The following is a 26,603-nucleotide window of genomic DNA, read 5'->3' as shown; positions in this document are numbered from 1 at the left end:
TTTTATAAAAAGAATGAGATTCAAGCTTGTCCTAAGATGTGTCTAGAAATAAGGCAACAGCCGGCTCGGTTAATCCCTGACGGATCCTAATGCTCTTAAAGTTTAGGACTGTTAGGAGGTAGTTCTCCTCCAGGACCAACAACTTATAAATATCTGCATTCCATTTTCTTCAATTTATAACCATATACACTATGCATACAACTAGCTTTCAGGCAAACTAGCAGCTATCCGTTGAAATCCTGCATGAAATAATACAACAACTGTTGGATTTGCTGAGTACCCATTGTATGGTGCTCACCCTTGCTTCCCCTTCCTTTCTTTCTTCAGAAGAGGAAGTTGCTGGTGAGGAAGACGAGGATCTTGAGGATCTGCCTTAGGAGCCAAGCCTCCTGTAGGCTTGGGACTGCTACGTAGGATTTCAGTGTATAATTAAGGTTGAGGCTATAGCCCCTCTTGTATTATTAGTAGTATTCTTTCTTTTTTTCAACCTTACGTAAATAATCAATAAAAGTTGTATGAAGTACGGATGTGATACTTCTTGTGTGAAATGCCCGTATCATCTACTAATCCAGGGAATGATACGAATGGCATTCGGGGTCCCTTTTTAGGGGCATCCCCCACAGGGCGGCAGGTGACGGTGGACGATGACGTCGGGGGCCGCGTAGTGGCGGCGAGATCTGGAGAGGGAACGACTGCACGGCTAAGTGTTAGAGAAGAAGAGCAGTGGGGTTTTTGTAGGTTTGAGCAGATTAGTACCGGGCGGATGCCTTGCCCGGTACAAATTGGCCTTTAGTACCCGTGCTAGCTACTGCCTGGTATTAAATGGTGTCATTTAGTACCGGGCAGTGCCTTCGCACGGTACTGGCCAAAAAGGCGGGAGGCAAAACTGGGAGAATTTAGTACCGGGCAAGGCCCCCGTCCGGTACTAATCTACCTCCAGTGTTTCATTTCCCGCACGCACTCTATTTTCTTTTCTTATTTCTAAAATTGCTGCTATATTTTTTATGCTTAATAAATGGATTAAACTTAGCAAAAAATTGAAAAAAGTTTGATACCTTACTGTTGACTATTTGTACACCATACAACAATTTATTCGGATAGTAAAATTTGAAATTTATAATTACTAATAGGATGTGAATTGTTTCCATACTTCTGCTAATCACAAAAAGGAAAATTACTATTTTAAAAATGCAAAAATATTCAGAAATATTAGCTATAATAAATTTGGCAATTATGCAATCATTATACAATGTACTTGTATAATTGCTTCTAATTTAATGTTTCCATACTTTTGATGAGCCAAAATAGTGCAAATATTTAATATTTTGACCATGCAAAAATAATTTATGAATTTGTGTTTGTTTTATTTACTCCAGATTGTACGAACAGTATCATTAATCGAGAGAAATACCACATAATTGTTCAAATTGTACAAAATACATTACATAGTTCATCACATAACCACATAATACCATATAATATTAAAGTTCTAAACCTACTCATCATTTTTCAATGGAACATTGATAATCTTCTTCTTGATGAACGTCCCTTAGTCATGATCGCGGCTTAAGTATGGAGCGCTCTCTTTGGATAATAGGATGCTGGGGTCAACCTCAACTGAGAATGGAGGAAGGTCATCAAATTGATCAAAATCTTCTGACTTGTCCGAAATGTCCTCAACTCCAATGATTCTTTTCCCTCGCAGAACTATGTGACGTTTTGGCCCGTCTTCTGACTTTTTACCGGCCTTCATCTTGGGTTTGCTTGACATGTCCTTCACATAGAAAACGTGACTCACATCCTTGGCTAGGACAAATGGTTCGTCTCTATATCCAATCTAGTTGAGGTCCACTATTATCATCCCATAACGGTCTTTCATTACGCCTCCTCCAGCCACCCATTGGCAGCGAAACAGAGGGACTTCAAAGGCCCATAATCAAGTTCTCATATCTCCTCTATGACATCATAGTAGCTATCCTTATTCCCATTATTGTCTATTGCAACTATACGGACATCACTATTTTGGTTGGTACTCTTTTTATCTTGGGCTCTCGTATAAAATGTATACCCATTTATCTCGTACACTTGGTATTGTAATATCGAGATAGATGGTCCCCTAGCCAACCATTAAATTTGTTCATCAATTGTCTCGTTACCCATGAGGTGTTGTCGGATCCATGTTGCGAAAGTATCTATGTGATGCCGTGTAATCCAGGCCTCAGACTTCCCTGGGTTTTCAGATCGTACAATATCCTTGTGCTCCTCCATATATGGAGCCACCAAGGATGAATTTTGCAGAACTATGAAGTTTACTTTGAGGATTCTAGTCTTATGTATGTTCATATTAGCTTTCTTCCCGAGTGTGCCCTTTCCCTTCACGTGGCCCTCATGGCGTGACACGGGGACCCCTATCGGACTAAGTTCATCAATAAAGTCAATACAAAACTCAATGACCTTCTCTCTTCCATATCCCTTGGTGATGCTTCCTTCTGGACGGGCACGATTGCGAATGTACTTCTTTAGGACCGACATGAACCTCTCGAAAGGCCACATATTGTGCAGGTATACTGGACCCAGAATGGTTATCTCTTTAACAAGGTGAACCAAGAGATGAGTCATAATATTAAAGAAGGAAGGTGGAAAGACCATCTCAAAGCTAACAAGGCATTGGACCACGTCATTCTGTAGCTTTATTAGATTGTTTGGATCGATTGCCTTCTGCGAAATTTCATTAAGGAACGCACATAGCTTTACAATTGCCAATCTCACATTCTCTGGTAGAATACCCTTCAGTGCAACTGGAAGCAACTGTGTCATCAGGATGTGGCAGTCATGTGACTTTAGATTTGTGAATTTCTTCTCTTTCACATTTATTATTCCCTGTATATTAGAGGAGTACGCGGACAGGACCTTCATACTATTCAAGCAAACAAACATGCTTTCTTTCTCCTCTTTGCTGAGAGTGTAGCTGATAGGACATAAGTAGTGATGTCTATTCTCTCTCTTTTCTGGATGTAGGTCCTCTCATTGTTCCGTACATTTCAAGTCCTGCCTTGCTTCCAATGTGTCCTTTGGTGCCCTATAAATACTAAGGAATCCTAGTAGGTTTATGCACAGATTTTTCATCAGGTGCATCACGTCAATTGTGTTGTGGACCTCTAGAACTTCCCAATAAGGTAGCTCCCAGAATATAGACTTCTTCTTCCATATGGTTGCACGTCCGTTATCGTCGTTCGGAATAGGTTGGCTACCGGAACCCTTACCAAAGACTACATTCACATCCTTTATCACAGAAAATACATGCTTTCTGTTACGGTGCAAAGGCTTAACATGAGTGTCAGGCTCCCCTTTAAAATGATTTCCTTTCTTTCTTAAAAGGTGATTCACAGGAAGAAATCGACGATTGCCCATATACACCACCTTCCGACAGTGTTTCAAATATATGCTCTCGGTTTCATCTAGACAGTGAGTGCACACCCGATATCCCTTATTCATCTATCCTGATAGGTTACTAAGTGCAGGCCAATTATTGATGGTTACAAAAAGCAATGCTCTGAGAATGAAAGTCTCCTGTTTGTTCTCATCCCACACAGGTACACCTTCTTCCTTCCAGAGTAGTAAGTTCATCAACCAACGGTCTTAGATACACGTGAATGTCATTGCTAGGTTGTTTTGGGCCTTGGCTAAGGACTGGCATCATGATAAACTTCCGCTTCATACACAACCAAGAAGGAAGGTTGAAGATACATAAGGTCACAGGTCATGTACTATGAGCACTACCGAACTCACCAAATGGATTCATTCCATCAGTTCTTCAAGCAAACCTTATGTTCCTTGCGTCCTTCTCGAAGTCTAGAAATTCTCTACCAATGTTTCTCCACAAGGAACCACCTGCAGGGTGTCTCAGCTTCTCATCTTGCTTACGTTCTTCTCTGTGCCATCGCATCAACTTAGCATGTGCCTTATTTCTAAATAAGCGCTTCAAATATGGTATTACAGGGAAATACCACATCACCTTTGCTGGAAGTCTCTTCTTGACAGGCTACCCCTCAACATCACCAGGGTCATCTCGCCTGATCTTATACCACAATACGTCGCAAACAAGACAAGCATCCAATTTCTCATATTCCTCACCGCGATAAAGGATACAATCATTAGGACATGCGTGTATCTTCTGTACATCCAATTCTAGATGGCAAACAACCTTTTTTGCTTCATATGTGGTTGAGGGCAGTTCGTTACCCTCGGGAAGCATGTTTTTTATGATTCTCAATAGCTGTCCAAATCCCTTATCGGTCACACCATTTTCTACCTTCCACTGCATCAATTCCAATATGCTACCCAACTTTTTGTGGCCCTGTTTGCAATCGGGGTACAACAACATTTTGTGATCCTCCAACATCTTCTCAAACTTCTTTGTCTGCTTGGCATTTTCGGAGTCTTTTTCTTTGCATCTAGCAACACCTGACCTAGTTCATCAGGTGGTTCGTCTTCTGCAAAATCTTCTTCAGCCTCGCCCATTTCGAAATCTACAAAGGCACCACCTTCAGCCTAGTCAACTGGAATGTTATTATCATCATCATCTTTTTCACCGTCTTCCATTACAAGTCCTCTTTCGCCGTGCTTGGTCCAAAGAATATAGTTTTCCATGGAACCCCAACGAAATTTGTGGTCGTGTAGAGTATTTCTTTCAGAGTAATCCTTGTTATTTTTGCACATTCTGCATGGACAACACATGAAACCCTTCGGAGACTTGTTGGCCTCTACTGCTCTGGGAAAAGTCTTTAGGCCATGAATGAACGACATGGATCATCGGTAGCCGTACATCCATTGCCGATCCATCTGCAAAAAGTTTTTAATTTACTTCTCCATTTGTAAAGCAACAAATATAAAAAAATCTTTCTGAAAAATATTGTCGACCTTTTACGGACCACTTTCAATGAGCAAATTAAATCCCTACTGTGGCAGAACCACCCAAATTAACCTGGCTAAAGTGTACTCAACTTCACCTCACATGTGAACCGACACTTTAATCAAGTCAAACTGGTAGTCTGTCAGGTAATACCCAACAAACCACTTGTCTCTAATCGAAATAAAGCATACTCACATAAAGGTGAGTCCAGAGATTACAACAATCCAGTAGATTAAAACATAGGTCCCACTATAATTAATACACCACAATAGTTCAAAAGTGCATAAAGTAACTTGTTTAGAGTTTAAGCAGCGGAAATAAAGCGACAATCTAGACGTCGAAGCAGAGATGCCATGGTGAAGCCTAGCATGTTATTAGTTACTGCGATCCTCGCCAATCGAGGATGGGTCCCACTCGACTGTCCAACTCGAAGGGAGCTGGGTCGGCCAAGTCAAGCTAGCAGCATACTCATCGACATCTACCATATTACCTGAAAAACAAGCCACAAGTAAGGCTGAGTATACTAATACTCAGCAAGACATAACCATTGGGTGGTAACTACTCCACCAACTTCTAGGCATGCAAGGCTTTTGGTTGAGGGGTTTGTTTTGCCAAAAGCAGCTAAGATAAGTCCTTACTTTCAAGTTTTAGCATCAGGTTCTAGTTGATTAACCATTCTAGGTAATCACCTGTTCTAAGCAAGCATGTTGTTCAAACATTTTATTCCAAGCATCATCATTAAAATAAACATTCTCTGTTCCACTTATTACTTAGTGCAGCACAGTGATCAAGCAGTCTCAAACTGTGAGAGGTAGATAATTCGAATCGAGTTTTTAAACCTTGCAAGGTAAACCTAACCCCACGACATTGTGTACCATGATGGTCCACACATGTCAGCCTTCCCTATCAATCCCCAGGCATGTGGTCGGGCCCACTTCCCTTGGATACAATGCCCCATGGTCCCGGAACGTCGCTGTACCATGACTGCACTTGTACCCACATGATGCACCAGGGGAACTAGGTTCTAGAGAGAGTGGGGACATACGCCCACGTCCCGGTTCAATTAGGTACTTGGCTTCCCTATCCCATACTAGGTATGAGATTAGTACTTTCAAACACTTGACCACGAACACCGACACATTTCAGCCTTAGCACATTTATCACTAGACAAATGAGGCAATCCATCGATTTAGACCAAATGCCCAGCCCCACCCGTCATCCTTATGGTTGTAGCATAAGTAAGCAAGCAGCTCCTCTAACTCGCGAGTGACAGGAAATCACTCGACTTTTACCAAGTTCTATTTAGCATTGTAGCTACTCGACCTATCATACTAGTGTTCAAACATAGGTACCTGAGATCATGCAACTAAGTTTTCAATCAACTCTTATGAACTTAAATGCACAAACATAAGGAGCATAGATATTGCATGAACTTTAAATTAGGGTTATGCTCCGGGGCTTGCCTTCCTGATCTAGGTTAGTTTGCAAGTCGTTCGAAGCTTGGCTGGGGTCTTGTTCGGCCTCGATCTGATGCAGCTCCGCATAGTGTTCCTCTTCAGCTGCTGACAGTAGCTCGTACATTCCATCGGCAAGGTTCGCTTCTACACGAGATGCATATGCAACAGTTCAAGATTTCACGATTTCATATGCAGGATGCATTTCATGAATTATTGCAGAAGTGTATCATGCATTGTGGCCATACTCACCTAGACAAGGATTTAAACTTGATTTCTTCGTAAAGTAAGGTGTGTTGTGATTTAAAACCTGGGTTGATTTTGATGGTGATTGTGTACACATATAAGGTTTTAACATCTAGGCTTCACAAAGAAAGGTGGGGGTTATTCTAGGGTTGCTCAAAGTTCATTTGGAAAGTTATCCTGTTTCTAAATTTTTAAACAACTTAATGTAACATTTACCATGTTTTAAGTGTATTAATTCACATGCATTTAATTAAGCAAGTTAAAACATGTAGCAACCAGAAGCTAGTATTTTTCCTAGTTAAACAGAGGCATCAAGACTTAACAAAAGTGATCTTTCATTTCCTATTTCCTTCTATTTATAGAGCAGATAACAAGATCACACCAAGCATTCAAGCATTTAACTCAACTCAGTGAGTTTCACAACTAAACTAGTGTTGCAAAATTTCTATTCAGAACAAGCATGCCAAGAGTAAAACAACTGAGGTGGATTCATATTTTTCTCATTTTTCCATGATTTATAAAGCATTTATTGGCTTAAACACAAAAATAAAATCCTAAGGGAAAAACACAATAGTAACATGTCCAAAACCATTTTTTCGTAAAAATACTCATCACCAGGAGTCTAACAATGTTGGATTTGTATTTTTAGTATTTTTCTACATTTTCCTATGCATTTTCAAAGTTTTAGCCTTTTTAAAACAAAAGTAAAATAGAAAAGATAAAATGTTTCACACTCAGGCCCCTGGAAAGATTTGGGGACTTGCAATGCAGTCCCTGGGCTCGACCAGCGGCGCTCCGGTGAAATTCCGGTGGGCTCCGGTGAGGAAAGGGTTGGGAAAGAGCAGGGATGTGATGAGGGGCTCACCATGAGGGGTTGCGCTGAAGGGAGCTCGAGCAGAGGGGGCTTGGCGGTGGCGTTCCACGGAGAGGCGGCTGCGGTGGCGGGGAGGCCTCTGGTCCAGCACCAGCGGTGGCGCTAGTGGCCGAGAGGTAGCTCGAGAGGCTGCGTGGGCGTATATGTGGCCCACCGGAGGGGTTAGGAGGCAGCAGGGGTGGTTGGAGAGCAGGGCTCCATGGAGGGGCGCAGTGGCGGGGCTCTGGTGCTCTGGCAGAGGTGTGGGTCGCACGTGCGTTAGTGAGCTCAGGGTGTGACGGGGTTTTATAGCTAGCCGAGGGTGAGGAGGTGAAGATAAGGATGCCTTGGTGCTCGACGGCGACTGGGGGAGGGAAAGAGGGTGGCGGACGACTGGCGCAAGCGCTGCAAGCGCGGCGGTTGGCCGCCAGTGGCGTGGGCGTGTGCAGGTGAGCGGCGGAGGATTGGCAAGGTGAAATTTGGCGTGAGAGAGCTAGGTTGCCACGCGCGGCTACTGGGCGAGGGGGAGTGAGCGACTTGTCCCGTCAGCGGCGGTGAGTGGCCGGCGATGAAGCCCAGTGGAGCGCGGCGACGTGGCGGCCATGGCGGCGAGCCACGGAGAGGTGTGCTCAGGCCATAGGCCAGTGAGGATGCGGCGTGGAGGGGTGGAGATCACGTGAGAGCGGGTTGGGCGAGCAGCCGAACTGTCTGGTCGCAGCGCCGGCGGCGCTACATGAACGGTGAGGTGCCACGTGGCGCGGCGCGACACGCCGGGTGCGATGACTGCACACGGTTTCGAGCGCAAGAACGCGATGGCGCGTGAGGGCAGCAGTTTTGAAGCGAAAAGGCACACGATTTCGAAACAAAACTTGAAAATTTTCAAATACCAAACTTGTTGTTCAAACCTCAGAGTACAAACTCTACAAAAGCTTCAGGTGCAGATCTTGGCTAGATTGGAAGATAAAAGAGAGTGAACTTCGGAAGAACGCCGGTTTTAAGAAGATAGTTTGAAATTGAGTTAAGTTTGAATTTTAATTGATCTTTGATCCAAAATTTGAATATCTTCCACTCCAGATCAGTGAAAGCTCAAATAATAAAAATTTGTTCGATTTGAAAAGTTCTACAACTTTTATATTGGTAAAAAGTTGAGTTGTTATATAAAATTTGAATTTAACAACTACCCCCAAAACGAGCTTTTTAACGTATTTTTGGACACTAGTGAAATTGAAATGTTTCCAAAAGTTGGGAGTTGGACTTTTAAATGTTTTTCAACTTCCCAAACCTAGATTGCTGGTTTTACACACTTAGTTTCTTATTTGACTTAGTTTGACTTTGTTTTGCCCCTTTTTGTGAGATTTCAAGTGTTAAGTGCCTTTGAAATTTCAAACATGGCAAGATCTTAGAGCTTAAGTGTGGTTTTAACTCTTAATTACTCTAATTAGCCTTTTGAAAGTCTCACTAAAACTAAGGATATTAAACGTACAAATTTTGTGGGGAATTTCGGCAGCATTCCACTTTGTCCCGAATTGCCGTCAGCTTGAGCTCGTCTATTTACTTATGTAAAGCAACAAAATTAGTTGATTATTTTTATTTCAACATGGTACTAAAAGTTATTAACACAACACATGTTTGTCAACATCCAATGCGATTTTCTCAATATCGAATAGAGTTTTATAAGTAAAAAAATCTACATTCTTCATGCATGTATAAATGAAAAAACTCTCCATTCATCCTCACTCTAAAAAAGCACAAATTTCTCTAGCTACAGAGCATAGAACATAGAATACTAACCATGAGAGGAGGAAGGATGAAACTGCTAACCTTTAGAACAGTTTCAAGAGTGAAATCCCACAAATCGTGGAAAAAATGGGCAGTACCTCCCCTAGGTCGCTCATGGAGTGAAGAAGCCCGAGCTCTTGGTCAAATGGTTGAGCTCGGGCTCGCGTAGGAAGAAGAGCTTATTTTATTGGATGTACATTAGTACTGTTGGTGGCTCTAGCCAGTACTAAATTGTGATATTTAGTACCGGTTGTAGCTACCAGCTGGTACACACGTGCGTAAACATCATTTAGTACCGGTTGAAGCTAACAATCGGTACTAAATGGCTTCAAGGAGAATCTAGCCATTGGCCACCTGGTCCCCATGTCATCATTTAGTACCGGCTGAGACTCCAAACCGGACTATAGGGGCTCCGGTGGCACTGTGCGTGACAACCGGATGAAAAGCCATCCGGTACTAACGTGTTGGACGAATGCTCAGTTTTCCAGTAGTGAAATTGGACAACCTATAGAACAAATACGCTAGCTAGTCATGAACTAAGGCAGCTCAGTTGATAGGTTTATTTTGGTGTAATTTGCCTATTTGGGTTTGATTCCTCAACTCAGCATTGATGCTCATATTTTTCTAGATTTAATCTAAAAATTAATGGAACTATCATTTTATTGGTAGCGTGATGTACCCGTTGATTGCGATTGCGAAGTGCTTGTAGTGACTTTATCAATCTCATGATTTGCTAGTCCAGTCTCTCGGAGGTGCTCCCGTATGGGTAGAGTGTACTGCATGTATTTATAGGGTAAATATACGTACGTGTATGTGAGTGTACTGTGCTTTGTAAAAAGACATTGGTAATACAACAAAAATAATGGCCCACACCCTTTGTTATAGGGAAACTTCGTACAACATATCCAATTAAATTGATTACAACTGCAAAAATACATTTACAATCTGTAGGTTCACAATGACAGGACATACGTACAAGACTATGATAACTACTTTGACACGACTAGTGCAATAACACAACCTTTAAATCCCAAGCAAGTTTGGGTAGTTGACTACAGAAGGAACCTGTATGAAACACAACAGTATGATATGAAAACTTTTATTTGAAACTCTATGCCCCATGTGGATGGGAAAACCTTCATGAATTAATCGGGATTACTGGATTCCAACTGCCAACAGAATTGTCTCTGCTATGCTCACAACATCATGGATCACGCATCGGCGGACTAAGAATGGGATCAATGGGGCTGGGCTTGTGCTCTATTACATTAATCCGCCGAGCTGCAAGGACATTGAGCAACTAATAATTAGTTGAATATGTTAAAAGAAACATAATAGCATTGGTGGGTGTGGTTTGAAGACACCGCCAAAAATTCGTTCATATTTGACCATCTTTCATTGTTGCAAAAGAACTGTGTCAAAGGCTAAAGTTGAAAACAATTTAAGATGGAACCTCGCAGCAAGAACCGTCAATGTCTCATGGTACCACATAAGAATCATGGCAGTAATTGTATTATCTTTCATGGTTCCAAACAAAAACCTTGACGGACAACATCGTTCTAAACTAATATCTTAGACTATTCAAAATAAGAACTATAGGATATAATTTTTATATTTAATTGATTTCAATACATTTTAAAATGGACAATTTCCAAGTAAATTATTTTCACAACTAAATTATCTATTATTGTTGTTCAAACAAACTAAATATCATTGATCATAATGAGATATACAGATCAAACTCTAATTGTCATAAGAATTAAAAAATGATGATCTATGAAGTAGTTTAGTAGGATGTGACTCTAACTATATATAGTGAGAACATAATGAAATGATTTTTTTCGAAGTGGTCAATTAGTTATTACTAAGTGACACTGTAATACTATAATAATATTATGGTATATGAAGTGATCAAATAGTCTCAACTCTAAAAGGAGTAATAAATGATGAAATTACAATATAAGCAATGATTAAGGTGTCCTACGATGAAGTCATTAGAACAAGTGGTTTATCTAGTGGGATACAAATAAAAATTTATAAAATATCCGAACTTAGTTATATGAAGAAACTTTCTATACATGAAAATTATAGATCATGACAAGATCTATAACCTTGTCGTAGATAATTTTTTATCTAAAGTAGTTTACATGCCAAAATATTCATCAAAGTTTCAGACAGCGAAAAATTATCATCATTTTACTCCTTTTGACCTTCATCTACCGAGATAATTAGATATTTGACTCAACAAAATGAAGGTGTGCGTTCATGTCAATCGTCATGCAGAGGACGACTGATCAGCAGTCAAGTAGCAAACTAGCAATGCTACTAGCCGCGTCAATGCAGCACGGGGGTACAAAGGGAAGTGGGAGGGGGCCTCTTACTGTCTCTATCTCTTTCCAAAAGTCTGAAACTTGAATATATATCGAGTATCTTAGCACCAAGATGGCAAGATGCCTTGCCAATTCGAAGAACCACGTGCGTTCATACTGTGGGAGTTAGTCAGTTTGCGAAAAAAAAGTTCCTAGTTTCAGCAATATAGATTCTTATGCAGATGTGAAATCTGAATAAAAAATATCAAAATATAACGAACTCATTTTACATGGTTCTACAGGTTGATATTTGAACTTTTCATGGCTGAAGTAAAAATACGAAACCTTTTTTTTATAAATTTGCCTTTTATCCTATATATTTCTTATGCTAAGTTCTTGTGGACTCGATTGTTGGAAAATTTTGGTTTTATTATCCAAGATGAAAAATATTTTTTTGGCCCCCAAGGAAATTTCTTATTGGGGTAGTTCAAAGAGAGTCTTGACAGAGGCAAACTCCTCTGCCAGAGCACAGAGTTCACCATTTGCGCCGCATGTGCGTTCCAATGAACTAACAAGTTGTCCTTTACTATATTTTGTCTTCCACATTGCAAGTAGATTTCACGCGAAACTTCCTAACAGTACAAGCACAACATAAATATTCATCGACCATGATGTAGACTTGTTGGATGGTTATAAAATTTGTAGCCGTTGACTAAGAGAGACTTAATCCATCGCACAAGCCGTGAGTCCGTGACGTATTCAAAACAAGAACCCTATTAGATAAGTTTTTAAATATGCAAAGATTTGCCAGTTTGCCACTAATAGACAATGAATAACAAAGTTGAAGGGAGGCTCTCGCTTAAAACTAGAAATATGACATAACTTCTACTCCACATATATTGCATTTCTAGATGTTCCAAAAAAGTTTATAAGAAAAAGATCCAAAATATTTCCTCAAGTATCGCTAAAGCCTGTATAACCCATAAATTTTCTATTTAATTTCCTTCGCATAACTATGTCAAATTATCCAATCCACCTTTTTTTTGTTTCTCGATGCATTATAGGAGTTTTAGGTTAAACTTTTGTAAAAGTTATATTATAAAATTTTCATCGTACTTTTTGTATAGTTATATATCCCAAGGATTAATTTAGTATTAGATGTCCTAGCCTATCAAAATAATCAAAAAAAATCATAACATATTTTCCCAACATATGGTATGTAAGCTTTGTTACAATGATTGTAAGGTACACGTATTTTCATGTACTTTTTTATTAAATTTTTGTTTGTTGTTGATAATTAAAAAAATTGCATACTGGTCCCACTACTATTTTTGTACTTAGTCTCACCTATTTGGTGCATATTGGCACTTTTCTCTAGGTAACCTCCTATATTTCTACCATACAATTATTCCTCGATGGCTCTCATTTTTTTCCAATCATTATAAAAATCCTGATGTCACTATCATTCTAAAATATTTTAACTTAAAAATCCTACTTGTGCGTGAAAAAAATAAATCTTATTGAGGGGTTAACTGGACAAATTGACATAGTTGTGATTGTAAATTTAAGCAAAAAAAATACTTTTGGGGGTTTTCTGGGTACTTGAGAGAAGTAATTTTGACTTTTTCTATTTTAAATAACTATTCTCCTATTCAGTTGTTCATATAATTTTCCACAGCCTATGAGATTGATCGACAAGGATAATTAGCGTGACATCGACTGATGACATATGGTAACATATTCAACACTCCTTTTATCTATCCACGACAATCCTTTACAAACTTGGCATTGGTTTGTCGGGGTTGTTTTCCTGACAACTGATGAACTGATGTGACCGAATTGTAAATTCTCTATGGCAATGCTCCGGGTCCAACGCTAGTTTTCAATACGAAACGGAAAAAGGGTCAATGGCATGCATTAGTCATTTTTGAGACAGACAAGCAAACGCTTTATCTAATAAATTAATTGAGAACAGGAACACAATAAATGCACACCTTAATAATGGGTCCAATAACATTTTTTTTACAATGATAGCTCTGAAACAGCGTACTAACAGTGTTTACATATTAGCATATGCCAGTATGATCTCTTATTCGAAATTTGGTACACTTTGGAACAGGGAATTTGTCAAATACTAGTGTTATCGTGGTTGATGGACCCCAAGACTGGTATTGATATTAGCTCAGTTCACAACATCATGGATCACGAAGAAATGCTTTAGGGTCATGGCGATTCTCACTATCTGGATCAGCTGGATCTGGAACTGCAACATTGTCAATCAACTAATTAGGTATGTTATAACTCAACAACAAAAAAGGAAAGAACAGATGAGCAGCATGTTGAAGGAGTGAAGGAGCTAGATAAGGAGTGCAATTTGAAGAACTGTTCATATGTCTTAACCCTTGCCTCTTCATAAAAAGGGAAAAATGCTTCAGCTTTGAAGATTATCATGAGATTTACATGCACTTGACAATTGCATGCCTCCTAACTATATATATACCTTGATGTAAGATGTAATTGTGAATGTGTCATGTTCAGTATTTATATTTCATAATCTTTGGATTTATCAAGTACTTTAATTAGCAACGATTCTCGTAAACAACTATTGTTTTTATCAAACTAGTCACTAGTAATTCAGACTAGTATGATCATGATGACTGATGAGCCTTTACCTGCCGGAGGTGTGACAGGTTGAACTGCCGGAGGGTCACCTCCTGCTCCAGGAGTAGACGGGGGATTGCAGCTGCCTGGAGGGGCTGGAGGTGTAATGGCCGGTGTGGCTGGAGAATTGCTGACTGAAGGGGCCCGCTGAACGGGGGAGTTCTTATCAGGTTCCATCAGCTATAGGGAGAACGCAAGCTGGAGGGTGATGGCTGCCTTCAGAGAGGTTCCTTGTACGGGTATATATGCAACTGGATGTCAGAAAAAACAAAGCATCCTTTGACCCACCTACCTGGTCAGGGAACCCAAGAATTTCGTGCTTTCATAGCTTCATTTAGAAGGCGGGCATGCGTTCACATCATGCCAGTATCATAGTCATGGGAGAATTTTACAGAAGCATATATTCTCTTCGGTCAAAGTTTTCGGCAGCTGGTGGACTGGTCAATGGCAGTGTGCAGAGGTTTATGGCACAGTGGCATCCAAGTTTGCTGTCTGAAGATTGTAATGTTAAAATTTCTTAGCACAAAATTGCAGGTTTAGGAGAATGAATTAAAGAAACACTTAGTAGTGGTTCGTCAGGGTTGCTGTTTGTCGTATTCTTTTTATGAAATCAATTTAGGTGTAAGCTTTCGAAATGAAAAGTTTTGACCTTTTCAGATACGGTGCCATTTTGTGAAAATAAAATTATAGCTAAAGTTGGTTTTAGTATCCAGAACAAAATACTATCCTGGTTATTCTTTTTGTGAACTGATAATTAAAGTTTTGTTTCCTGACTATGTCCTGTACTCCTTTACTAACTGAACGAGAGCCTAGCTGATAGAGGCATACCTGGAAGTAACTCTTTTACTTACCAATGAGATGGTTCACAGTCCAGCTCCAATGATGTCGACCTTCCAAGCAACTCAATTGCCACTTTGCCAGACACCTTCCTGAAAACAACTTGCATTTTTGTATGGCACGGGTAGGGTCAACACTTCAACAACTACACCAGAATTCAGAAACCAACAAACAATTTGGATAAAAATCAAGCTGAATACCGAAAGCATGCATTCATGCATCTTCCTCGTTCCCACCATATGTTGGACTAGAAGACAGTGTGATTTACAGAGCAGCAAGGCACTACCGCATTACAAGGCCCATATATAAGTATCCTCCAGTACAAGACAATTTGGATAAACAGCAATGGCCTTTTGGGGCATCATGCCACAGTTTCTTGTTTTGCTTCTTTGTCTCGTCACCTTGTTTGGCAGCCTACCAGAGGCCACCTGCGATGAAAGAGAAAATGACCAGCAAGCACTCATCTGCTTCAAGTCCCAGCTATCTGGTCCAGCTGATGTTTTTGCCTCATGGAGCAATGCATCCTTGGAGTTCTGCAGCTGGCATGGGGTCACTTGCAGCAAACAGCCACCTCGCCGTGTTATTGCACTGGATCTCGCATCAGAAGGAATCACAGGTACCATATCACCTTGCATTGCCAATCTCACCTCTCTTACAAGGCTGCAACTGTCAAACAATAGCTTGCATGGGAGCATACCATCAGAGCTTGGACTACTCAGCCAACTCAGCAGTCTGAACTTAAGCATGAACTCTCTAGACGGTAACATCCCTTCTGAACTTTCTTCATGTTCCCAACTTCAAATCCTTGGATTGTGGAACAATTCCCTTCATGGGGAAATACCATCTGTCCTTAGTCAATGCATCCACCTTCAGGAGATTAATCTTAGCAACAACAATCTAGAAGGAAGCATACCCTCTCCTTTTGGGACTCTTCCAGAGCTGCAAATACTAATTCTCGCTAACAACAAGCTTAGTGGTGCCATACCGCCCTCTTTGGGTAGCAGTGTTTCTCTCAAACACGTTGATCTTGGGAGAAATGCTATCACAGGAGGGATTCCAGAGTCCTTGGCTAGCAGTTCATCTCTCCGAGTACTTAGGCTCATGAGAAACAGTCTTAGTGGAGAACTCCCAGAGGCTCTCTTCAACTCCTCATCACTTATTGCCATTTGCCTCCAAGAAAACAAATTTTTTGGTTCTATACCACCTGTTACTGCAACCTCTCCCCCAGTAAAACATCTTCATTTGGGAGGGAACTCTCTCTCAGGAATAATACCAGCCTCATTAGGGAATCTTTCTTCCCTACTTGACCTTCGCCTTACACGGAACAAGTTAGCTGGGAGCATTCCAGAGAGCATAGGCTATTTGCCAACATTAAGTTTACTGAACTTGAATTTAAACAACTTGTCTGGGCCAGTACCACCGTCTCTCTTCAACATGTCCTCCCTAACAGCTCTTGCTATGGGAAACAATTCACTCAGCGGAAGATTGCCCTCCCACATCGGCTATACGCTACCAAAAATTCAAATACTAATCCTCACATCAAACAAGTTTGATGGTCCAGTTCCAGCTTCCCTTGTCAATGCCTTCAACATGAAGTGGCTTTCCCTAGGAGAAAACAGGCTAACTGGGCCTGTGCCATTCTTTGGATCATTGCCAAATTTGGAAGAACTTGATGTGTCATATAACATGCTAGATGCAGGAGACTGGGGTTTTCTCTCCTCACTATCAAATTGCTCCAGATTGACTAAACTGTATCTGGCTGGGAACAATTTCCAAGGGGAATTGCCAAGTTCTATCGGCAATCTTTCTGGTAGTCTCGAAGTACTGTGGCTAAGAGACAACAAAATTTCTGGGCCCATACCACCAGAGATGGGAAATCTGAAAAACCTCAATACATTGTACATGGATTACAATCGCTTCACTGGTAGTATACCACCAACAATTGGGAGTATGAAAAATTTGGTAGTTCTAGCTGTTGCACAAAATAGACTCTCAGGCACAATTCCTGATGCTATTGGCAACCTAGTTCAGCTGACGGATCTGAAATTGGATGCCAACAACTTAAGTGGCAGGATACCTGAAAGTATAGGACGTTGTACTCAACTCCAAATACTCAATCTTGCTCACAATGCACTAAATGGGAGTATACCAAGATCAATCCTCAAAATTTCGTCTCTTTCTCAAGAATTTGACTTGTCATACAACTACTTGGCCGGAGAAATACCTGAGGAAATTGGCAATCTCATCAATTTGAATAAACTTAGCATCTCAAACAACATGTTGTCCGGCCGCATCCCACCCAGTCTTGGCCAGTGTGTGCTTCTGGAATGTCTTAAGATGCAAAACAACTTCTTTGCAGGAAGCATTCCACAATCATTTGCAGAACTGGTAGGAATCAAAGAGTTGGATATTTCTCGGAACAATTTGTCTGGAAAAATCCCAGAGTTTTTCACGTCCTTGAGCTATCTCCATTACCTCAATTTATCCTTCAACAATTTTGATGGAGAGGTTCCAAGAGGTGGTATTTTTGGCAATGCTAGTGCAGTGTCAATAGAAGGAAATGATCAGTTGTGCACTAGTGTTCTAACAGCAGGTATCCCTCTTTGTTCAGCAAGGAGTGATGACAGTAAAAGCAAGCACAAGGATTTGGTTCTAGTTGCAAAGATAGTTATACCAATTGTTATAATCACTCTGCTTTGTATTGCCACATTTTTCTGGAGGAAGAGAATGCAGGCTCAAGCACATTTTCAACAATTCAATAAGCACATGAAGAACATTACATATGATGACATCGTTAAGGCAACAGATATGTTCTCTTCTACCAACTTAATTGGCTCAGGTTCATTTGGAAGGGTTTATAAGGGTAGCATGAAGCTTCACAAAGATCAAGTGGCCATCAAGATTTTTAACCTCAGCATAAATGGAGCACATAGGAGCTTCCTTGCAGAATGTGAAGCCCTCAGAAATGCCCGACATCGAAATATTGTAAAAATCATTACTTTATGCTCTTCAGTGGATCCTACTGGGGCTGACTTCAAGGCCATAGTATTCCCAAATATGCTGAATGGGAACCTAGATATGTGGCTAAATCAGAAGGCCCATAGTCCACGAAAGATTCTGACTTTAAGTCAAAGAATCAATATAGCATTGGATTTAGCATATGCTATGGATTATCTTCATAACCAATGTGCGTCTCCATTAATACACTGCGACCTGAAGCCAAGCAATATTCTTTTGGACCATGACATGGTGGCATATGTCAGTGACTTTGGCCTAGCAAGGTTCCAATGTACTAAATCAAGTGCACATCAAGATAGTTCAGCAAGTTTGGCTGGCCTAAAAGGGTCCATCGGATATATCCCACCAGGTGAGTTGACATTAAATTTAAGTTCTCATTTCTGTTTCTTCTTTACAGAATTGTACAAAAGTGCACTTCGTGAATTTAATGAAAACTGCAAATATATATACATGCAGAGTATGGCATGAGCCAAAACATATCAACCACGGGTGATGTTTATAGTTTCGGGGTGCTCCTGCTGGAAATGATGACAGGTTGTCGTCCCACTGATGAAAAATTCAGTAATGGTACAAGCCTGCATGAGTTTGTAGACAGAGCATTTCCAAAGAACGTCGAGGAGGTTGTTGATCCTACCATGCTACAAGATGACATCAGCGCAACAGAAGTGCTGCAGAATTGCATAATTCCCTTGGTCAAAATAGGACTTTCCTGTTCCAAGACATCCCCCAAAGAGCGGCCAGGAATGGACAAAGTTTCTACTGAGATCCTTACAATCAAGAATATGTTCTCCAGCATACATGAACATGATCAATCGAAATAGGACAGATAGTACCTAGGTCTAGTGATTTAACTGTGCATTACTAATATAGTGATGAGTGCTTTGTTATCCCTTTTTCGCTTTCTGTATAGTTAATTAAATTTGCATTCATCTACAGAAGTTTACCCGTTGTTTCAAAGTAACCGTTCATGTCTCTTTTTTTCTTTTGATTTAATGTTTGTGAGTTCATAGACTCTCATCTGAATCAGACACTGTATGCAACCTAGAACTCTGGGGAGCAACTCCAACACTTCAACTGCAGTTAGACCGCCCGGAGCTGCGTGCTGTTTGAGCACACCAAAACTCTCTGCCGCGCACCGCCGACCGTGACAACCACCGCCGTTGCAGCTATCTTAGGCCACCAAGGCTGCCCCCGTGTAGCGTCGACTCGTGCAAGCGGCCGCGGTGCGACGCCGGGTATTTGGAAGCAGCGAAATAAGGGGATCGTAACCTTTTACATGAACCGGCGGAGTTACAGAGTCATGATGATGATTGATGAGTTAACAACTTATAATCTGCTGAACATGGAACAAAAACAAACGGACGTTGTGCAGAAGAAGCATAGCTAGCATTGGTGTAATTCAATTTGAAGGGTTGCTCACAACGCTTGAGCCTAGCGATGAAACTTAAGAGCACTGATATTTTGTCATTTTTTTATAAATCAAATTTGGAATCTGTAAAGATTCCCATTTATTTACTAACTAAACAAATAAACTCTAAGGTTCATGTTAATATTAGGAGTTATATGTGTATTGTCATTAATACCACATGAGAAGTTGGGAGGAATCGTAACAAAAAACTGTTATTGTTGATGCTCGTAGGAAGTAACACTCGCAAACTCTAGCCTTCCACCTACGAAGGCATAATGGGTGGGTATGCTGGAGGATAGGAAAAGCCAGAGAAGTTGCAAGAACATTGTCCAGAGCTGAGGGAGGCTCAATGGACATTGGACAATATAGAAGGGTAATTACCAGCCATAACGTCAGCGGAACATGGGGCATTTCGAATATTTTCTCAATTACAATTTATATTTATTATTTTCAATCCATTTATTTGTGGTGTGAATATTAGCGATTGCAATCTCTTGTATGTGATTATTGTAAAATGCTTAGAACGGTACATGGAGGCGGGTACTCTGAATTGCCTTTGGCTTTTCTTTTTAGGCGCTCCAAATAATGCCGGCACAAAGCACATTGAAAAGTGTTTTCGAGGCCGTCGCCGACGACCGACTTGCCTGCCGCTGAGCAATTTTGATTCGAGCGCACGTACGAGCAATCGCTGCATGCATTTGTTATTGGCATGGCCCGCCGTGCGGTCCAAGCTCACACCGAGTTCCTCGGCACTAATGATGGCGGCATGGGTGTAGTTAGGGATCGAATACCCATGAAATCGAATTCAGATGTCAAGTCACTATTTACCATATTTTTATTTGAATTCGATACAAATACGAATATTATATTAAAAAAACAAATAGTTCGAATTCGGATTCGCATTCGGATACTTACTTGACTTGGAGCATAGCGTCATAATGAGCAAATTGATGGTTTTATAGTTGATAAAAAATCATGTTAGTAGGAAGTAAATTATGAGTATAGTAAATACTATATCACTAGTAATATTAGATTAACATAATTATTTACCTATCATATAGATATTTTTTAATAGTTTAAATGGTGTACAATATTAAAATTAACATTATTTGTAATTAATTATTAGTCATAAATATTTAGTTTTAGTTGGTTTTATAAGGTACTTTATTCTTCACGTTTACGGATAGTGTCGGATATTCCACGTTTTTTCGAATATGAATATGGAACCGGATAGAGAAAAATACTCGAAATCGAATTCGGGTACAACGATTTGACATCCATATTAAAAAAAATACGAATATGGATATCTATATTAGAATTTTTGGCAGATATGAATATGGATAATTCGCATTTCCAAACATCCATATCCATCCCGGATATGAATATGGATAATTCGCATTTCCAGACATCCATATCTATCCCTAGGCGTAGACAAGGGTATGCGCCTGTATTCATTTGAATACCAAAAATTTTTGTAAGGAAATCAAGTATATATGTAGTGCATGTATATGTATCAATACCTACCGGGATATACCCTTCAAAATAAATTCATTTGGAAGCTGAAGATCCCGCTAAAAATAAAGATTTTTCGAAGCTGTGCAGGAATTTCCGATGGATCGGAACTTCCGGCAGAATAGAGTGAACTAAACGAAATTCAAAATGCAACCTGAAACTGCCAATTCTATTTAAATCAAAAGACGGTAAATGAAGCGTAGAGACTACTCCAGGTGATGTATAAGCAAGGAACCACACAAATAGATAGATTAGGTAAATTCAAACTTCTAGGTCAATATGAAATCGAAGAACACAACAAACACACGAACCGGAGTTCACTCTCACAAAGAAAGCTACGTCTCCGTTGAGGAGCTCACAAAGAGTCGGGTCCTCACTATCCCTTTACCTCCCTCAATCAACCACAAAGGAGGATTGAGTCACTTACTATGAATCCACGAAGGATGGGTAATACAAACGTTCCCGGACGCACCACACGAAGAGGGCGCTCAAACGGGCGACGCGTAGCCGTCTAAAAGATGGCTTCAAGAGTAACAAATGCGAATCGAAGGCAAAGATGCTTGAGGTGCTCTTGAGATGGACTTGTTGAACTTCTCACTCAAAACCTCAAGTCAAACACCCTCAATCTTGCTCTCAACCCAAACCCTAGCTCAAGAACTCAAGGATTTAGCTCAAAGAAGTAAGGAAAGGGAGTATTCAAAGCTCTAGAGGTGTTTTGGCTCGAGTTAGGTCAGTAGCAATGAATGGGGGACTGAGGGGGTATTTATACCCGAGCCCCAAAAACTAGTTGTTACTGTGCGTTTTATGTATCTGTCGGAACTTCCGCCACAGGGTCGATACTTCCGATGAAGTTAGAACAAACATGCAGAGGACTCCTGTCGGGAGTTTCAAGAAACACCCAACACTTACCGGAACTTCCGATAGTGTATCGGAACTTCCGATACTCTCAGGTTAAACGTACAAAGAGCCCCTGCCGGGAGTTACTGGATACTTCCGATAGGTGTCGGAACTTCCAACACTCCATCAGAACTTCCGACACACACAGAAAACCTGAGATAAAGGATGTGTAAGTGTGTGAACCGTGTCTCTCAATGAGTGGTTAGCATCTCAAATGAGCACAATTAGCATCTTCAAGATATCCATCCGCATCCCCCTTTATAGTATGGCGTTCCTAAACTCAAATCCAAAATTAGAAATTATAAACGAGTCTTCTTTCGAGCTCAATGCTGTTCTTTCTTTGAACTTAGGGGTTTTTGCAATTCCTTTCATACACCTTTGCACTTTAGAATTAGAACATGTTAATCACTTGATACACGAATTAGTCCCCTAACTATGCGAGTCATCAACACCAAAACCCACTTAGGGGGCCAAATGCACTTTCATGTGGGCACGAATTCTAACCCGCGGGTAAGGGTATAGGCATCAATTCTTGCCCATGGGCAGAACGCGGGCTTGGAATCTCGCCCACAGGTACCTATCGGGTTACCCGCAATACTAGGAATCCATTTAATTACAACTTACCAAAGTCCAACATCCTAGATTTGGCCCAAGCCCAAACAAACCCTACGCACCCCAACTCATGTCCCAGTTGCACAGACCTTATCCACCTCACCGCCCACTATCCCTCCCTTAGTTTCCTCCCGCAGGTGGCAGCCGCCAGCGGTGCTGCCCCGACCCCTCCGGTTCCATCCACTGCGCCTCGCCCCTCGGCCGACCCTTGCCGCTAGCTGCCTCGGACCCGAACTGTCGACGCCGACGCTCCCCACAGCCGGTGTCTCGCCCCCTCGGCCGGCCTAGCCCCTGACTGCCTCGGGCCCGAGCTGCCGACGCCGCCACTCCATGCGGTTGGCGCCTTGCCTCCTCAGCCGGCCTCGCTACTACCTGCGTCAAGCCTGAGCTGCCGCCTGCCGGCGCCGCCACTCACCGCGGTCAGCCTCACCGTTGAAACCGGTCACCTCGCTGCCTCACCCGGTCACCTCCTTCACCGTGACGCCTCCAGCCTTCTCCTTTGTCCTCGCGAGCTACCTGATGCCCGACGGGTGCCCAATGGGCACGGGCATGGGCAAACAAGTTTGTCCGAGATGCTTAGCGGGCACGGGCAAACTGCAGGTTGTCGAGCATGCTGTCGGGCGAGCAAATGGCTTACCCGGTGCTTGCCCGACCCGCTGCCATCCCTACATGCTTGGAAATTGGTTAACGGGCATAAGACAAAAAGATACACTTTTGATTTTCGTGAGGTTGCCACTCTTATGTGGGCTATTTGGTGTACACATAATGATTTGGTTTTTAGAAAAAACAGATTACCTCTTTTATGCAAGCTATCCTGCGCGAGGAGGGTGAGCCTGCCGGGGTCTATGTGCGAGACGACACCCACGGTGCGCTTGGGCTCGGGGCACACCAGGTAGTAGTGGCAGACCATGACCCTACCCTCGAGGCAGGAAGCCGCCTCCAGCCTCGTCGACCCGAGCCTAAGCCCCTCGGAGAGGAGCCCCAGAAGGGCGCAACCTTCGGCAGTGGCGTGCGCGTCCCACTCGAGGAGCTTGAGGAAAAACCTGCTGCCATGTCACCTGAACCACTGAAAATGGTTTCAAGGCTCAAAATCGAACGGTATTAATAGTTGAGGTGCTAGATTTAGACAGTGTTGGAGTTGATGGTCAAACTTATTTAAATGGAAGAGTTGAGGTGGCAAAATGGGCTTATTCCAAAAAGTAATAGCTAGTGGCATCACAGCAATCATCAATTCATTATATTCTGAACTTAGAAGTCATAAATGTTAGATAAGCATGTCAAGCAGCATTTAGAGAATAATCTTTATTTACTATTATCTTCTAATTTTGAAGTCTCACTCTTGCAATTTTCTACAATCTACACTCTAGGCACTTAGTGCCAAAATCACGTGACATGGACAAAAGTAGATATGGATTTGCAACAAGATTATTTAATGACCATTCAAACAGCTTACCTGTAGAGAACCAAAAGGCGACCTAACAAAAGAGGCTGTTGAAGGAGAAATGCTGTGGAAGTGATGCAAGGGTTGCCCAGGAGTGCCCTGGTTGGAACCAGCATCTGAGTCGCCAGTAAGATCACCGAAATTGACATCAACAGTCATTCTGGGCTCAGCTTGGAAACAAAACTTCCATCTTTTGCGTTTTTTGATGGCTGATGCATGGCAACGCGCAATGAGGCCTGCATGCTACGCCTTTGGATTTCTTCTTCAGCATTTAAAACCTGTTCAAACAGATAAATCAATGTCATTCCAATTCCATACTGACCACCAAGTTCAGTCAGAAAAGAGCAGCTAACCAGCAATATTGCATATCCATTCATTCAAACTAATGGACCAAGCGACAAGTATAGCATTTATCTAGAGATAGGAGATAGGTATCAAAACTATTGCTAATGACATCTAAAGATCCCAAGAACCTTCTTATCCACAGACTAAACGAATTCAATGACCTTTGTGAAGTTAAAGTGCAACTGTCCAATGTGAAGCATCCGGATGCACTGGCAATATGGCATGTGCAATAGAATGTTTAGGAATTGACAAAAGTGTTAAATTATTAAAGCATATTCGATAAAGAATGATGACCGAGAATGAGTTTCGCATTTTTCAATGAGTAGACATGCAACTCCCATTAGTTTTCAGAAGTTTTCCCATATATCATTAAAAGCAAAGCTTCGGAACAACACAGCAACAACAATGTCTCGAGCAACACGAACTGAGCTATATACTTCAATCGGTGTCAACTGAAATATGAGCTTGGATTGTTATTATTCCATCGACACCATATTCCCGTGGGTATATCAACTTAACTGTTTTCCTGGATTGGAAAATTGTTCAATGGGGAAAATATAATCCAGATCTACATCTTACCAAATTGGTTGTCAGAAATCATAAACTTGTGTACCATCTGAGATCACTTGGTACATAACCAACGAACATGCAGGTACTATTCAACCAACGAACATGCAGGTACATATTCAACCAAAAAACAAGGATAGCGCAAATAATACCTGCTTCAACATCCCCACGGCCGGGATGCGCGCTGGGTCAAGCCGCTGGGGCCCGAACGGTGTCGCGCTAGCTCACGGCGGAGGTCCGGAACAGATCGACGTCGGAGAAGTACGGGATCCCGCCGGCCATGGAGTGGCCGTAGTGCGCGGAGCGCTCGGCGGCCGGGAGCTCCTTGAAGGCGCCCACGGCGGCGAGCGCCTGCGCGGGGTAGTCCTCTGGGACGGCGAGGGCCTGGTGGTGGCTGACGAGGTGGAAGAAGCCCCAGCTGCGGGCGGCTTCGGCGGTGGCGGTGGCGGCGGCGACGGGCGCGGGGAGGGAGAGGTCGACGACAGGGATGGAGACGCCCGGGGACAAGAGGAAGGAACAGCCCGGGGGACGGTGGATGCGGCGCCAGGGGACCAGCGCGGCGGTCCACATCGGCCGGCTGTTCGGTCTTGGTGGCTCTAGCCGCCGGCGGGATGGATCACATAAGACGACGCCGGAGCCCGTCGGCTCCTCCGCATCGCGCCTGGATGAAGCCCTCCACAGTGACTGCCACCAGGATCTCCACGCCCATGCCGAGTCCGGAGCACGCAACCCTCGTCGATTCACGCGATAGGATCGGAAAAGGGGAGGACCGGAGGAGAAAGGGGATCAGGAGATTACCTGGGGGCGAGGTACTCGAGGATGGCGGCAGTGGAGGCGGCGCGAGCACCAACCCGCATCCGCGATGCTCGCCCGAGCCTGCGCCCCAGCCTCGCCGGCCGCCGGGCGCGGAGAGGACGGGGGACGGCGGCGGCGCGGTATGGCGATGAAGGACGGGCGGCGGCGGCGGATCGAACGAGTCGTGAGGAGCGGGGCGGGGGCGGGCGAGCGGCCACGGAAGAATGGACGGCAGAGGGGCGTCGAGGGAATTCGGGGAAGGGGGACGCCGATCGGAGGGCTGAAATTGGCCCGAGAGAGGGTTATGGGCGGGGTAATACGACGGACCGTAAAAAAAATCCCCTTTTTACTTTTTTATAAGTAGAGATAAAGCACCGAGACGGAGATTGTTTTAATGAGGCCCTCGATGTACAAACTTAAAAATCCTCTTCTTTCATCATGCATGCCCGCCAAACCGGCTCGTCACGGAGTCTTGTTTAACAACAAGGACGTTGAGGAGGACGACCTGGAGCTCGAGGTGGTCCCGGATTTCCGTGACTGTAGTCATCGGCATCGTCCAACACATGGTCCATATTGCCTGCCTCAGTCAAATTTAGAATGAGTTAGAACCAAAGAAAGTAGAAGTAGCCCAAAGTACTGTTTAATTCTTTCTACTATAACTCTTGAACACTTTTCCTTACATTCTAAGATGCAGTGCGTCATTATTTGGTGCTTTTCAAAATTCAAAGTATCTTTTGTGGTTAAAATCAAGTTCCAACTTTTGATGAGTTTATGTTGAAGACATATACGAAATTGTTCACCAAATTTGGTCATGAGTTGTACAGGTTGATGTTTAAACTAAGAATCTTGTGAAGGCTCTCTCACCTAGTAATCAAAACCATATTTTTCTCAATACACATTTCAGGAGCAACTAATCTAAAACATTTTCTTTTGCCGGCTGGCCCACTCTCATCTCAG

General features: G+C 42.3%; 1 protein-coding gene and 2 long non-coding RNA genes across 4 annotated transcripts; 1 reads left to right on the top strand and 2 right to left on the bottom strand.

The window, feature by feature from the left end:
* Positions 1-13,514: 13,514 nt before the first annotated feature.
* On the bottom strand, positions 13,515-15,183 carry LOC101755824. Its single transcript, XR_215097.3, has 3 exons — positions 15,066-15,183; positions 14,226-14,706; positions 13,515-13,816 (listed from the first exon to the last, which is right to left on the bottom strand). It is a non-coding gene; the product is annotated as an uncharacterized LOC101755824 (long non-coding RNA).
* A 162-nt stretch (positions 15,184-15,345) lies between these two features.
* Positions 15,346-20,575, top strand: LOC101769893 (receptor kinase-like protein Xa21). Its single transcript, XM_022825942.1, has 2 exons — positions 15,346-18,418; positions 18,526-20,575. The coding sequence occupies exons 1-2, from the start codon at positions 15,397-15,399 to the stop codon at positions 18,888-18,890; spliced, it is 3,387 nt and encodes a 1,128-aa protein (XP_022681677.1). The 5' UTR covers positions 15,346-15,396; the 3' UTR covers positions 18,891-20,575.
* A 723-nt stretch (positions 20,576-21,298) lies between these two features.
* On the bottom strand, positions 21,299-25,916 carry LOC101755413. 2 transcript variants are annotated; one of them, XR_001163962.3, is made up of 4 exons: positions 25,004-25,916; positions 23,952-24,217; positions 23,294-23,564; positions 21,299-23,163 (listed from the first exon to the last, which is right to left on the bottom strand). It is a non-coding gene; the product is annotated as an uncharacterized LOC101755413 (long non-coding RNA). The 2 variants fall into 2 exon arrangements; XR_001163961.2 differs by having other exon boundaries at positions 22,222-23,564; positions 25,004-25,913.
* Positions 25,917-26,603: the final 687 nt, after the last annotated feature.

This window comes from Setaria italica, chromosome IV (genome assembly GCF_000263155.2).
Source record: "Setaria italica strain Yugu1 chromosome IV, Setaria_italica_v2.0, whole genome shotgun sequence".
NCBI lineage: Eukaryota > Viridiplantae > Streptophyta > Magnoliopsida > Poales > Poaceae > Setaria > Setaria italica.
This window is presented reverse-complemented; position numbering and strand designations above follow the sequence as displayed.